General features: G+C 40.7%; 1 protein-coding gene across 1 annotated transcript in view; it reads right to left on the bottom strand.

Moving 5' to 3' along the window:
* LOC102374937 (delta and Notch-like epidermal growth factor-related receptor) overlaps nt 1-16,075 on the bottom strand; it is a gene marked incomplete at its 3' end in the record, with an annotated part of 141,306 nt that overhangs the window by 56,712 nt on the left and 68,519 nt on the right. The window contains exon 6 of the mRNA XM_025191224.1: nt 15,575-15,720. Within this exon, the coding sequence (XP_025047009.1) occupies nt 15,575-15,720 (146 nt within the window). The remainder of the gene's footprint in view (nt 1-15,574; nt 15,721-16,075) is intronic.

Genomic DNA, 16,075 nt, shown 5'->3' on the forward strand with positions numbered 1-16,075 from the left:
CTGAATGACTTCACCCCTACTAGCAACTGTTAAGCCTCCTGGGATAATATATAAATGGGTTATGGTGACTTCATAAGTTAAGTAACTCAATAACCCAGCTGGAATGAAGGATAATGGAAGCAAGAAGATAGGACATAGGCTGCAGTCAGGAAGAAGCAAACCTGTTAAGCTTCTAAAATAAGTCATTTTTTCATTGTTTTCTCCATTAAGTACATGCACACAGGTGCACTCTATGCTTGAAAAAGAAAAAAAAATCCTAAAAATTAGGAAATGCCAGAAGTAAAGTTCCTTATGCAACCTTAATACAACCCCATTTTATATGCATGTATTATGAGACAAAATAATTTCATAATCACTATTTTTCCACTGGACCCCCAGCTCCTTCAATGAATACTCTGGACCTGGCTCAGAAAATAACTCATAGCTGTGTAACAAAACACTCATTTATTGCAAAAGATGGAACAGGTGCAGAGAATGAGGCAGGACACCAGAGAGAGAGAGAGGTTATTCAAAGCTTAAAGGCACTGAAAGCCAGCAACTAAACTGTGGCAAGCAGGGCACCAGCCCCACTCACCGACTTGCAGGGGGCACCAGTATGGCCGCCTCCCCGCAAGAGTTTTTGTCATAACCGGCATAGCCTACCCCATGCTAAATGGTGTACTGGGGAGGGGGAGAGGGGTAAAAGGAGGGGAGTGTAATGACACTATCCCAGGAGGGGCACAGCTGTATCCCTAATGGGGTTGGATGAACAGGACACCAGGAGGTATACCTGGGGTGTTCCTGTCGCTCACTGGTAGCAGCCCAGGCTCAAGCTGCTACAGCAGCAGCAGTAGCAGCTGCTGCTCAGGTGAAGAGAGCCCCAACTAGTACCATTCCTTCCTTTCTCCATTCTCCAGTGAGCAGCATAATTCCTACTCCTACCACCTCCAAAATCTGTAGGTGCTCAATGAGCTTGCTATGCCTTTGCTGAAAGATGCCCCAGAACACAGTTCCTATCTTTGTCTCTGCCACAGAATTCCTCTATGATGCTAGGCAAGACATTTAACCCAGACTTTCCAAGGAAAGTCACTAGTTACATCTCCCTCATTTTTGCATGCATAACTTAAGACACTGCAACGATATGCACAGACACTCATCACTCTTAGCTGCAACTGAATGCAATGGGAACTCTGCTTTAAACATACATAAAGTAGGTTTTGAAAAATTAGGTCATTGACATCTCAGGTTAAACACTTAAAGTTACTTTTAACCTTTCTCTCTATTTCAGATCCTCACTGGTAAAGTGGGAATACTACCACCATCTCACCTTCAAGGACTGTTCTGAAAATAAAACAACATTTATGAAGCACTCAAATAAACCAGTAATGAGTGCCATGGAAAAGTTCATGAGGAAATTAATAATTCTGCCTTAGCAGGGTTTGAATGCTATTCAGTATAAGGCATGGGGCCAGATGTTGAACAAGTGGGAGAAGACAAAATACTGAATAACTTCTCTCTTATTAAGCACCATCCATCATATGCAGTGAATGAGGCAAAGGTCCTGGAAGAAAAAAAAAGAACACGTGATCATAAAAGAAGAGATGCTATCATGATGTATATATACAAGATTACTGATTTAAGGCTCCACAGGCAAAGTTATAAATGACTGAAAACACGTTGAGGTTGATGGAGGTACATTATGCAAGTCTGGTGAATAAAACCCCCATGTGAGCAACGTAGATTAAAACATGCTTGTGGATACCTCTACAGAGGAAAGACAATCATTTCACCTAAAATCTAAAATAAATACTATCCTTGAGCGAAGATCTAGAAAATCTCATTTGCTGTCCCAATACAGATGTACATTGATAAGAAAGAAACAGAATAGGTAAACGTACATTCTAAAATATTAGGCTAAGTTTCCCCATGTCTACCATAGGAAAGGAGGCTCAGAATAAGAATTACTGGGATCAAGAATAAGAAAGATACCATATTCTCTTAAACCCTACATTAAAATATCCAAGCATGCCAAAGAAGCATCAGGGAACCAAAAAGTCAGAAAAAACGTCCTGCATTTGTTTTGTATTTACCCTTGCCATGAAATAGAGTTATATGATTTTTGACAAACAACAGAAACTGAACCCATTGTTCCATGGAATTCTGTCACCTTTAAGATTTTTTTTTAATCATTATCATCATCTGTGGATTTAAAGTCATCCACATATAAACCTCTTCTGATCTTTGAACTTTTGAGTAATAAATGGGATTACACATAATGCTTGGCAAAAAATCTTGATGATTTCAGAGCGTGCAAATTGGTTTTCATCCTCAAATTGATCCATATTCTTTGTATTTTTTGTAATTTCTTTCACGTGCTGGCTCTAAGTTTACGGATGTATTTGGTAGTCGTGTTGGTCTGAGATTAAAAGAAATGCAAAACTAAAACTCTTGGTTCAACGATAATAACTTTTATTAGACCAACTAAGAAATTGCAAAAAAAAATCTTTTTCTGCAAGCTTTCAGGCACACATGCCCTTTCTCAAGCTCAGGGAAAATTAAAAATGGTAAAAAGTCCCCATAGGTAAAAAATAAAAAAGATTTTTGCACAGAGGGAGCTGAAGGTGGAAGTCTGTTCCTCTGGGGCCATAAGAGTGTCTTTGTAAGGCTCTAGTTTTGAAGAAGTTAACATCACTTCACAAACATTACCATATACTACACTGTACAGCCAAATTATTATTTGTTCAGGATCTTCAACAGAATTAATTGCCTGGTGTAGGTCACTAAACAGTTATGGTGAACACTGATAATTCAAAATATGTAGAAAAGCACATTTGCCCACAGGCTTGCTCCTAAAAAGTAAACACATACAAAAATACAGTTTGGCAGCAAATACTAGGCCTGTGCAAAGTGGCTAGTATTCGCTTTGGATTCGGTGATTCGAATCACTGTCCTGAATCGATTCAGCCAAATCTGATTCAGAGATAGGGCTGCTGCCGAATCTCCAAATCACTTTGGAGGAACCACTCTCCCAGTCTCACGTGGCCCCAGCTCCTGGCTTTTTGGAAGAAAAAAAAAAGCCTGCACTCACTGGCTCCTGCCCATTGGGGGGCAATCCCTGCTGCCCCCCCCGGTATCCCACACCACATGGGGGAGCTCTGCTACAAGCACCCTGACCCCTGCCTGCTCTTCCAGCCCCGCCGTGGCCGAATCTCCCCCCGAATTGAATCAGCACCCAAAGCTTCATACAGCCCTAGCAAATACTGCTCATGCATAGACATAGTTATGTTAAAATTACTATTCCTTCTGCAAATCCACATATGTATGTATGTGCATATGTATTTTATGCATGTATGTATAATTCATTAACTCTAACATAGCACAAAGTGAGAACATAATGCATTCCTGGTCATTTAACATATATTCTCACCCGCATTATTCTCAGGTTCAGTCACTTGTGCTTAGAGTAGCTGATTGAGACCAATATTTAATTAAATTTCACCAAAAATGGTACAATTAGGGTTTCATTCAATAATATCAACAAAATTGGCAGTTTAAAAGCTAAATATAATGATGATGCTTATGTCAAAAGATGGTTTGGGGGTAACAATCTGCCATAAAGTATAGCTAACAAAATGGGTTTTGAAACTCTGACAATGAAAAGTGTTACAACAGTTGAAATTCAAACGTCTAATGACAGATAATAGGTTTGAGATTCAGACATTATTCTTTAGAAATGATTAGGTGTCATTATTTGTTATTAGCTTTGTCATCTTCATTTTTCCTAAATGATGGTATTACACTTTTTTTCCCCGAGAAGGTGACATGTACTCATTTGTCTGAACAATTCAAAATGAAAAACAAATGATACACTATCACAGTAGCCTAAAGGGAAACAAAACGGCTCTAAACCACTAATGTAACATTTATAAATAATTCTCCTGTGTATTTTACTTAACTAACATACAGAATGTTCATGGAGCCGGATGTGATGTACCCGAGGGTGCTGAGGGAGCTGGCTGATATGATTGCAAAGCCATTGGCCATTATCTTTGAAAACCCATGGCCATCAGGAGAGGTCCTGGATGATTGGAAAAGGGCAACCATAGTGCCCATATTTAAGAAAGGAAAAAAGGGGGACCCAGGCAACTATAAACTAGTCAGACTCACCTCAGTCCCTGGAAAAATCATGGAGCAAATCATTGAGGAATCCCTTTCTAAGCACTTGGAGGAGAAGAAGGTGATTAGGAACAGTCATCATGGATTCACCAGGGGCAAGTCATGGCTGACCAACCTGACTACCTTCTATGATGAGATGACTGGCTCTGTGGATGTGGGGAGACCACTGGATGTTGTGTACCTCGATTGTAGCAAGGCTTTTGATATGGTCTCCCACAACATTTTCACAGGCAAGTTAAGGCTGAATGAATGGACTATAGGATGGATAGAAAACTAGCTGGAGCATCTGCAAAAAAGGACCTGGGGATTACAATGGACAATAAGCTGAACATGAGCTAGCAATGTGCCCTTGTTGCCAAGAAGGCTAATGGCATCCTGGGCTGCATTAGTAGGTGTGTTGCCAGTAGGTCAAAGGATGTGATGTTTCTCCTCTATTCAGCACTGGTGAGGCCACATCTGGAGTACTTTGTTCAGTTTTGGGTCCCCTACAGAAAGGATGTGGACAAATTGAAGAAAGTCCAGCGGAGGAGAAGAAAAATGGTGAGGGGGGCTGGGGCACATGACTTATGAGGGAAGACTGAGGGAACTGGGCTTATTTAGTCTAGAGAAGAGGAGACTGAAAGGAGACTTAATAGCAGCCTTCAAATACCTGAAGCAAGGTTTGAAAGAGAATGGAGCTAGACTATTCTCAGTGGTGGCAGATGACAGAACAAGGAGCAACAGTCTCAATATGCACCTATAGCACCATAAAAGGGCAGACAGCCAGAAAGATGTTCCGCTTTTTATGTGGAATATCTTTGTGGCTAGTTTGAATGGCACTTTAATTTGAATATGTAGCATGTAGGAGTCCAGAAGTGGGGTGCCACTCCTCATTAATTCTAATTTCTTGCCACATATGTAATATCATAGTATGTTATTTTATGTTTTATCTTAGATTTTGGTTTACATTTTTTTCAACTGCTGGTGCCAAGGCCCCAGTATAGTTGCAACCTACAAACTTAATCATGTGGAAGGGCAGCATTATTAAGATAGCCAATCAGCACTGAGCAAAATGACGGTGAACTGCAAAGGTGTACATTATGTTTTATGGTTTACTGAGGAATACACATTTCAGGGATGTAATTACCATAGATCTAATAATTTAAAATCTTTGGACTTCAAATTTATTCAAATTTACATAATTGTATGAATTATTTTTGGTTGTTTTACAAGTGTTAAGGGAATCTGCACACTAAACAAAACCAAAAACACAATTCACAGCAATAGTTTAAGTCAATAGTAAAGTCATGCATCTCAGTGTTCAATGAATGTGCATGAGGGAGATCCCAGAACATCCAAATTCACTAAAATTGGGAATCGTGAAGAATAGCAGGAACCATTGGCAAATGATGAAAAATCATAAGAAAGGGGTTCAATAAACCTAGAGTTCAGCTGGACTCTGTGATTGTACGATTATTATATTATACAATGCCAAAATGTTTTGAACCTGAGTGCCTAAAGTTAGGTCCTTAAATGTATATTAAATAAATGTTGCCTGATTTCTAGGTGCACAGCCCCCATTGACCCAATTCAGTCCTGTGTAACTTACAATACTTTTTCCCCTTGAGATTTCAGTGAAAGCTGCTGTGTACTCAGCACTTTTCAGAAGTCAAGATGTTTATTTATGTTCCCCTGCAGATGGGCTTCTGAACCTATCTTCCATCCAGGAAGAGCACACACCAACTGCTGCAGCTTCCTTAGCCTGACGAAGGGTTTTTGAACCCGAAAGCTTGCTTAATAACTATTCTCCAACCATTTGGGTTGGTCTAATAAAAGATATCAAATTCACCCAAGGAACCTTGTCTGCCTGAACCTATCTTAGGCATTCATTTTGTGAAAAGCTTAGCCTGGGTATGTATAACAAATGGTGCTGCCCCTTTGGCATCTAAGGAAGACACATGGTTTATTACAGCATACAATCTAACCAATTCTACTTTACATTAAATAACAGAGACCTTTGGTTCTGCAATTAAGCAACAAGGATCCTAATTCCCTGCTCTCCATCAATGTGTTCATATACAGGTTTCCCTTGATTTATGTGGTACATGTGTTCCCCGAGAACAGCACATAAATGGAATTTGCATAAAGCGAGCATACTTTACAATGTAACAAATAGGGACAGGTTCCTATGGCGGTGAGAGAGGGAAGGAGGGAGTGGGGCTGGGACTAGGGAAGGGGCGTGGGGAGGGGCACCACTTCCAGAGCTGCACAGGGCAGCAAAGCAGAGAGAACAGAGAGGCACTCATCCCAGCGTTAGCTGCAGTGGCTCCAGGAGCAGCTGGTGCCAGCTACCTGCAGCCACGGGGCTGCACCACGCTCTGCCTGTCCCCCCGCACCTGGACTCCGCTTGTCCTCACTCACCTCTGCTCCTGGGCTGCGCCATGCCTGGTGCAGGCATCTGGTGTCGGCTGCTCCCAGGGCCGCTCCTGCACAGGCAGGGGTGAGCGAGGACAAGCGGAGCTCCCAGTGGTGCATGGAGTGGTACTCACCGCAGCCCCAGCTGCAGCGGCCCCAGGACCGGCCGACAACAGCTGCCTGCACCAGGGCATGGTGCAGCCCAGCAGCTACAGGCAGCTGGCATTGGCTGCGCCTGGGACTGCTGCAGCAGGAGCTCGTGTGAGTGGGGAAAGAAAGTCCTGGGTGGGGTTCTGGTCACAGTGCAGCCCAGCAGCTGCAGGCATCTGGTGCCGGCCACTCCTGGGGCCGCTGCAGCCAGGGCTGGGGTGAGTGGAGTCATGGCCCTTTCCCCTCCCACCTCTCCCCCCGACTTACCTGCTTGGGCAGCAGGGGGGCATCTATGCTGATCACATAAGAGCTATTTTACCTTGCATATAACGAATTATGGGTCTAAATATGCTTATCACATAAGAGCAAATTCACATATAAAGAACCCACATAAATTAAGGGAAACCTGTATTAAACACATCTATAGAGAGGCTGTGGGAGAGGTGAAGGTTAAGTGACAGACCAACTTTTTGGGGAAGTGATTTTTGCTTTCTATATAGGTAGCCAAAACAATGACCCAAAAACCCAAAGTATGTCTCAAGATCTAAAGAAAAGCCCTGTGTAGAAAGCCAAAGCAAAGAAAAAAAAACCCGGGCCTTTTGAGTTACTTATTCCTTTTTCCATTATACCTTGATTTCTTTTTTTGTCTATATGAAGCTGAAGTATAAAAGATGATGATGATGCTATCACTACCATCTTATGGATAGCATTTTACAATTAAACACCAATTCTATTGCTGGAAAATAAATGTCAGGGAGAATGATCTTTCCTCCTGTGCACCCATGCCACAATCCCACAACCTACAGATCATAACAACGTGAAGTTCACATAGAAGATACCTCTGGGTACAGAAGAAAGGAAACAGAATGTCACCGTCATTCAGCATCCCCTCCCTCAGCACAATTTTGGCTAAAGGAACATATTTTCAACTCCTTTCATTCCCACTGTAGCAAAAAAATGGAAGGGAAACTATTCCCCTAGAAACCCTTTCCATTTTATTTTACAAAGTATTCAAAAGTAGGTGAAAATACCATTTGAAGTATGTGTGTATGCTTACCTGAGTAAGAAATGAGTAAGGACCTCTGGTTTGACCCAGGGTTAGTTTGTTTGTTGTTTTACACACTCCACAAATTACAGCATGCCTCTGTATTTTTACTATAGCACACTGTTAATTATACTTTATAGTCCCATTAAAGTACATGATACAGCCTGTTACATTAAAATAGCTTTGAACCAAAACCGGGAGGTGTGTAAATATACAAAGACCATCATTAATCTTCCTGTTGGCAGTGGAAGCAATGACTATAGTCAGCAGAGTTCTTAGTTTATTTCTGGTATTAGGCCTTTTAAGCTTTCTTCTAAGAACATGCTTTGCATCTTGGAAAACTAGATTGTATAACAGAATGAATTATATATTTTTTAAAAAGGGAAATCACAAAGGGCTTGTTGTAAATTTAAAGAAAATTAACCCTTCAACATTGCAAAAAGAAGGACAGAAGATAAGTCTTATGGAGGACTGACACAATGGCTGATACACGCTGGACACATCTACACATGCTATTAATATGCCTTAATAAACTCCAGTGCAGTTCGTGCTGGACTTTACTGCTCGTGGGCATAACTTTTACATGTGCATCTGGGACTGGGGCAGGGAATCCAGGAAGTCAGCCTGCCAGCCAGGAACTGTTTGGCTTCATCATAACGTGCTGCAGAGAGGCTGGCTGGGGCACAAGGGTGCTACAAGCTAGCAGGCAGCCCTGACAGTATAGCACCCTCATGCCCCAGTCAGCCCTGGTCACCTTCTACACATGTGTTGTGGCACACTAAATAACTCTGCTGCAGGATAGTACTTGTATTGGGCAATACTATCCTACAGCAGATTTCATTATTTTACTGTGGCCTAATAGCACTGCACATGTAGATGGTGATGCTTTACTGCGGAGCTAATTAGTCAACTCTGCAGTAAAATTCACACAGATACACTCACTGACTACATAATTTTGGAAGTCATTTGCTATTTCACTAGGGAAATCACAGCACAATTTCAGGGCCTTTCTCACCTAAGATGAAGAAAACAGACTCAGAAATATCACACTCAATTAAGCCTGCATCTCCCACACTCAAGTTCATTGAACAACACTGGTCATATTGGCTCTGTATCAAAGTTTCTTGGCTTATATTATCATGTAACTAAAGGGCCAAGGAGTAAGAAAAGCCAAATGGATTTAAAAAACCATTATGGCTAAACACACAATTAAGCATTTTTATTTTGATTGGTGTCAGAAGCTAATCATAAATTAGTTAAGCTTGGAAACATCATGTGTGATGTTTTGGTGGCTTAACCTCAGAATGATGCAATGTAAAATGATCGTTGCAATAGCTTAATAGCATGCAGAGGGATCATAAAACATAGTCCAGTTGAAATGCTATAATTCAAAGGATTTTCTGTAAAAATTAAAGGAGAAGAGCTATAGTTTTGAACCCAAAATGTTAACTGCAGTTAAGGCCAGTTAAGGATATTGCTCTCTGTAGGTCTTTCTACATCTTTTAGAAACTTGCTACTTGGTAGCTTCTCTTTGTCCCATAGTTCCGATTGCACTGTCAGCCACCCATATGTTACACTATGTTAGAAGTGGCTTCCACTGAGAGTCATGCCTTTAACAAATGTTTCTCTTATTACTTATTTATTATCTTTGCTAGGAACAAATATAAACTAAAACTGTTGTACCTGGATAAGTAAAGTTCCTGGAACTTTACTTATAGGTTAATACGCAACTTTGATTCATATGGATTTCAATTGGAATTGATGTATCTCGATTTCCTGACGTCAGGAAATACTTATTACTGCAAACACTACTATGTCCCCAAGAATATTATGTATACTGAGATTCAAGACAACTCTATAATGTGGGCTTGCCCTCTACGGCAGTACCACAATGTATGCAAAAATTATATAAAGTCGTTCAACATCAACGTAGATCTGTCCAATCTGAAGGGAACATCTGGCACTGCATGCAGCTCAACATGAAGCGGCTTTGATCCAGAGGATGGAAGCAAAGTGAGAAAGAAGAAGCAACATGCTGTAAACTTGGACTCCAACTCAGACAACATAGGGATCTGTGAAACTTGTAAGAAGCTGCGTTGCTCTCAAATTGGGCTTGTCAGCCCCAAATAGATTCATCAGGCATCTGACTAGACCTCTTAGGTGTACACCATGATCCAGAGGATGGATGATTGCCTACTACCAACTCCCTTGGAAAGGAAAAGGTGAGGAACACAGTATCTGCTAACTCTGCTTTGATTGAAGAAACATGTAAGGGTAGGTTCCTGACTCCTAGAACAGCTAGCAAAGGAGTGACTAACGACTGCATCACCTTACTAACCAGAGTCCTTCAAGTGACCCCATGTCTTTCTCTTTAAAATAAATCAAGGCAATAATAGACATTTGTTTATCTTCCCACAGGGTGCTCTAACGTAAGTGCAAAAAGTTGTATTCAGCCACAGCTGTTCATTTTGCTGAGAAATAGGAGCTATGGTATTCAAAGTAAACAAATGGCATGTAAATTTTATTTTTCTCTCTCTTCTAATACTGCAAATACAGTTGAATGACTTTAACAGAGATTGGAGAGAATGACTGTAACAGAGATTGAAGGGTAGATGTGTAGCTGACAATCTCAACCACAGAAAGTCAGAGATGAACATTACGAGTTAAGAGCAGAGCAGCAACCTGAAGACATGACAGCTTTTATCAGCAAAAAGTAATCCAACCATTTTTATGCAATTTATAGATTTTCTTGAATCTCAGTAAACCCCCTGCCCAAAACCATTTAATCATTTTTGTCTCACTAACAAGTTGCAATAGTTTTTTCAAATACTGATCTCATCGAGACTATTTAATACTTTGGTTGTCTCAGGATCAAAAAGGGCAATAGGATGGGATAACTGCCCTGGGCACTGACTTGGGGGGGAGGCGGGGGCAGGAAGAAGAGAGGGACAGGTGGAAAAAAACCCAACTGCTGCTGCCACCATGTGTGGCAGCTGCCACACATGCCTGGCTGTAGTGTTATGCCTCTGGAAATGGAGTATAGTAGGGTGACCATATAGGACAATGTGAGATCCGGGACTATGTGACATTTCAGACACTGCCCCCCATTTCTCCCCCCACTCTGCCTCAAGTCAGGTAGAGACAAGGATGGGGCAGTATGGTGCAGCTCTGGTATTACTATTCAGGCAGCTAAGGGAGTCAATGGCTCATTAATGATCCATGTTCTTTACTTCACAGGTGTTACCAATCAGCTCCCTTTTTTAATAGTCATTCCACTAAACATGCTAACCTATTTAAGGGTAATTTTTACGTCTGCTAGAGCTTCTTATTTCACATATTAAATGTCTACAAGGTCTTAAAGGTCTACAAGGCTCAGTACATCATTACGCCCCCTCTACATGTGCAGGTAAAGGTAGAATAGGATCTAATGCATGATTCACACCATCATGCCTCCTGCCATGCCACACAGGCTTCCCCCGTAATAGCAAGAAGCAGGCTCCCATGGCTGGAAGCCCCACACAACCCAGTTAAAGGACTACCAGCCATGGGGGCACCCTTGCACCCCCATGGCTGACAGATCCCCACTGTGGTGATCTCCCCATCCCAGGGATGTGGGGAAACCCCTGGGGCCAGAGAATAACCGCACAGGTGATCCTCCCACCAGGGTGATCCTCCAGCCCTAGGGGTTTCTCCGCATCCCCAGGATGGAGGATCGCCCCTATAGCAATACCCAGGCCCTAGGGGCTTCCCACACCCTGGAGCCCTAGGGATCATGGCTACCATAATCCCCAGGGTCTGGGGGTTTCATGCACCCCTGAGCCCTAGGGATCCCGAAGGTTTGTGGGGGTTTCACTGGGCATGATATAGCCCTGCAGCTGAGAGCCCCATCAGCTGACAGGGCTCTCAGCAGCAAGTAAGACCCTGCTACATGTGCAAATTAAAGCTCAGTAACAACCAGGTATAAAAGTAGTACACATTTTTTAGGTCTAAATTTATAGCTGGTTGGAGCTTTTTATTGTATGATAGCTACTTTGCACGTGTACCTGGTCTGCAGGTAATTGCTCAATTAACCATTTAATTGTGCAATACCTGTAATGTGTAGAGGGGCCCTCAGTGTAATACATGTCTCCATTAACAAAGCACAGAATACAGTAAGATATTAGCATGTTATCCAAACAGATGAAATAGGCAGAAAATAGTTGAAAGGAAGAAATACCTGATTTTTCCCCCTTTTTTTTTTAGTGAACATGCTAGTTCATACAGAGACACGTACAAGTTATTTTCAGTTTAACTACTGTTATGAAATGATGAGACAAACATCTGTATTTTATTTATTTCTAAGTGTCCTGTAAAATTATAATAATTTTATATAAACATTACCTCAAGCATTTTAGAAATTCATTTTCAGGACTGAAGCAGCTGTTGCATTTTTCCAGGCATTAGTACTGTCATGGGTAGACATATTTTTGTAGCAGTTCAATTATTACTGTTACTATTCAAATTTTCATTTCCTGTCAATTTAGTGGGCTTAATTTAGAATTTAAATTAGTAAATTGTAACAGCTGAGCTATTACTGAATGTCCTAACCATGCCAACTTTTTTGTGCTCACAGCAGGCTCACAGCTGTTAATATTTGCTCAACAGCAACTACTACGTTTATCTCCCAAGTAAATCTTAATAAAGCCAAGATTAAATGTGCACATTTGTGTTCTATGCTTTTTATTATTATTTTTGCAATAAAAACTGCATATATTCAACACAATTCTTCCATGTAAGCTAATAGAGAAGATATGGCCTAAGTCACAGAATCCCCAACTAATTTTTCAGTGTTATACAGAAAACAGACTAAAAGGGTGTTATCTAACAGGAATATTCCTATATTTATAAGGTATTTTGTCTGGAACAATTATTTGACCACAAAAACCATCCACAGTGATCACTGAAATTCCTATTATCGTTATTATAGTTCTTTAAGATAATATTATTAAAAAAGAAAGAACACTGCACTGATAACTTCAACAAGAGCAATACTCAGATACAGGAAGGAAAAATTCGAGACTTTGTAAAATTGTTCTGCATTGTTTCTTCCCAAGATTATGCTCAGAGGAATCAGTGGCACTATTCAATAATTTCTGAATAACATACAAGCACAGAGTGAGAAAGGAGTTAGACTATATAAAACTATAAAAGTAAAGATGTACAGACAAGGTTCTTTCAGTAAATCTGGTCTATTTTATTAGACCAACTCAAATACAGGCAGTATTGCCTCCACTTACAATGTTTCGCACTTACATTTATAAATTGACACCCTGTTTCAACTTTCTGACGTCAGTTTCAACTTTATAATGCTTAATCTGATGTGATGCAATGCCATGCCAGTGAACAAGTTCGCTGCATCACACATGTCTCTGGAGAACATCTGTCCAAACTTCCTTGGACATTTTCTTTAAGAAAGCAGACAAAACTCCAGAAAAACCTACAGCCAAGACTCCTGAGCAGACTCCAGCCAAGAACCCTTTAAAAAGTCCAGCAAAGTCACCTCAAAGAAGTTCTTCCAAATCAATATGATTGCTATTTACAATATAAATACATTAATGTAGCTATATTACTCATCTCTGTACTCTGTAATTGAATACAAAATTCTAGGTTATTTTTTATGGAAATAGGGTATCGGACCTTGGTTCAGGAACCAATCCCCCATTTTTAACATTGTTTCCTATGAGAAAAATCGGTTCTGAGTTACAATGTTTCGACTTAAGATGTGGTTTTCAGAAACCAATTGTGTCGTAAGTCCGAGGACTACCTGTAGTTGGAAAAATTCTTCTTTGCAAGCTTTTGGGTACATATCACGATTCTTGCTTTTGGCTTTCACTCAACAAGGACACTCCTCCAGAGAGGTAGATCGCACTTTTGAAAGAGCCACCTGGATACCATGTGAAGAATTGCTGCAGTACATAAGGAAAACGCCCATGAATCACACACCACTGGTTATGATATATTACTCCTCCCTTGAAACTATACAGAAAATCCTCAAACAATTGCAACGCATACTAAAAAAAGACCTAATTGTTATTAAAGAGATCTTTCCAGAACCACCCATCCTAGCCTTCAAACAAGCACCAAACCTTGCAAACCTCATCACCAGAAGCAAACTTCCTACAGCCCAAAACACACCGAATGGATCCAGATCATGCCATGATGAGAAATGTAAAACCTAACAACATATCTCCACCACACCCACAATTACTATACCCCATAACAGAACCACCAGCATTCCTGGATCTTACAGCTGCACTTCCAGACATGTAATATATGCCATCCAAAGCACCAAATGCCCTGATGGAAAATATGGAGGAGAGACCAAAAACAATTGTGTACCAGAACGAGCACACACCGGAAATCCATCAAAGACAAAAATACCCAATTACCTGTGGGGGCACATTTCTCACAAGAAAACCACACTCTCTCCAAAATCTCAGTTCTAACCCTCAAAGGGAATTTACAAAACATCTTTCACAGATGAACCTATGAACTTCACTTCATCAACCTACCAGATACAAAAAATTATGGTCTAAATATAGATATTGGATTTATGACACATTATAACCTGCTTAACCTGCTGGGACTCCCCAGGTACCTCTCCACTATTTACCAGCTACATTCATTCCTCTTCTCTACCTTCCCCCACACTCCCCTGTCTCTTACCCACTGGTTCCTCAATGTTTACATCTTCACTGACTGGTTTTCTTGCATGCATACCAGCCTCTGGCTTCGTTACTATTCATTCCATCCAGGAAGAGCACAGACAAACTGCAAATGCTTCCTCAGCCTGAAGAAGGGTATTTGTACCCAAAAGCTGGCAAAGAAAAATTTTTCCAACTATCTAATAAAAGATATCAGATTTACCAAAAGAACCTTGCCTGCCTATGTCCTTAGGCCAACACGGATACAACCTGTACCCCTGTAAAATGTACAGACAGCACACATGGAATCCAACAGAGCTGCAGGGTTACTTAAAGATTTGGACTCCCAACTGTCAACTGCTCCCCCATTAATCACAGTCTTTGAGTATCTCAGCTTGCTCCAATGCAACCTCTCCTTTTCCCTTTCCTCTATGCTCTCAGGTCAGGCTGTGTGCCCCCACTCTCTCTCCTGTGTGAAATTTTAAGAACTTATCTCATTTATAGTGTTGTCATGACAAGTTGAATATATATCAGTTTTACTCTTCTGAGTATATATATATATATATATATATATATGAGAGAGAGAGAGAGAGAGAGAGAGAGAGAGAGAGAGAGAGAGAGATTATTAATGAAAGAGTATTCCTTTAGGGTGAAAGTTCATTATTATAGTGTAATGAAATATACTCTGGACTGGATAATAATAATTTTTTTATTATGTGGTCAGTGAATGATTCTTCGTGCTTTTAACTAGTCCCCAGAGGTGGCACAGTCACCTACCCTGGAGATCTTCAAAAGATGACTGGATGCACACCTTGCTGGGGTCCTCTGACCCCAGCAGTCTTTTCTTTCCTGCCTAAGAGCAAGGGGGCTGGAACTGATGATCTCATGAGGTCCTTTCCAGCCCCTAACTTCTATGAATCTATGAACTAGTCTTTCCCTTCCTCTTATGTCTTTAGTTTTGCAAATGGTGTAACAGAATAGTACAATGTTATTATTCAATGACATCTATGGAAACAATAGCAGGTATGCATGCATACATGCGCATGCTCATATAAATACTGCATTCTAAACTTTTGACTTGTTTATATGTATTACCCAATTTAAAATCTAATCTGTGCATGAAGATTTTAGTAATGTTTCACCTTACCTCAGATGGTCTTGTGATACATTTTCCTTTCCCCGAACACTGAATGTCATCTGAGTGGCTTTCCGCTGACATACAGGTGCTCACTTTTACTACGACAGTTAAGCGTAAAGCCACAATGCATTTACTAACTGAATCATTCAAAAAACCTGAAAAGAAACAGATGGTCATGAGTATTAATGTTTTACTATTAATAAAATAATACAATTGAATGCAATGAAATGATAGACCAAGTCTGACCCTAACAAGTCTCACAAATCCACAGAAAGTGTGCATGAGATTTAAACTGGAATAGTTTTTGGAAATATCAAAATATTGGTCAGGGGATCTGACAAAAGTGCCTTATTTTATGCATCTTTCTCTCACATATCAGTCAAGAAATTGTAACCTATGAACTGTTGATCAAGGTTGTGAGATAAAAGAAACTGCAATGGTTTGGACACATCATGCGAAGGCTGGACACCCTTGCCAACAACATAATGCAGGGTGAAGTAGAGGGAAAGA

Source organism: Alligator sinensis, unplaced genomic scaffold (genome assembly GCF_000455745.1).
Source record: "Alligator sinensis unplaced genomic scaffold, ASM45574v1 scaffold792_1, whole genome shotgun sequence".
In the NCBI taxonomy this organism is placed as follows: domain Eukaryota; kingdom Metazoa; phylum Chordata; order Crocodylia; family Alligatoridae; genus Alligator; species Alligator sinensis.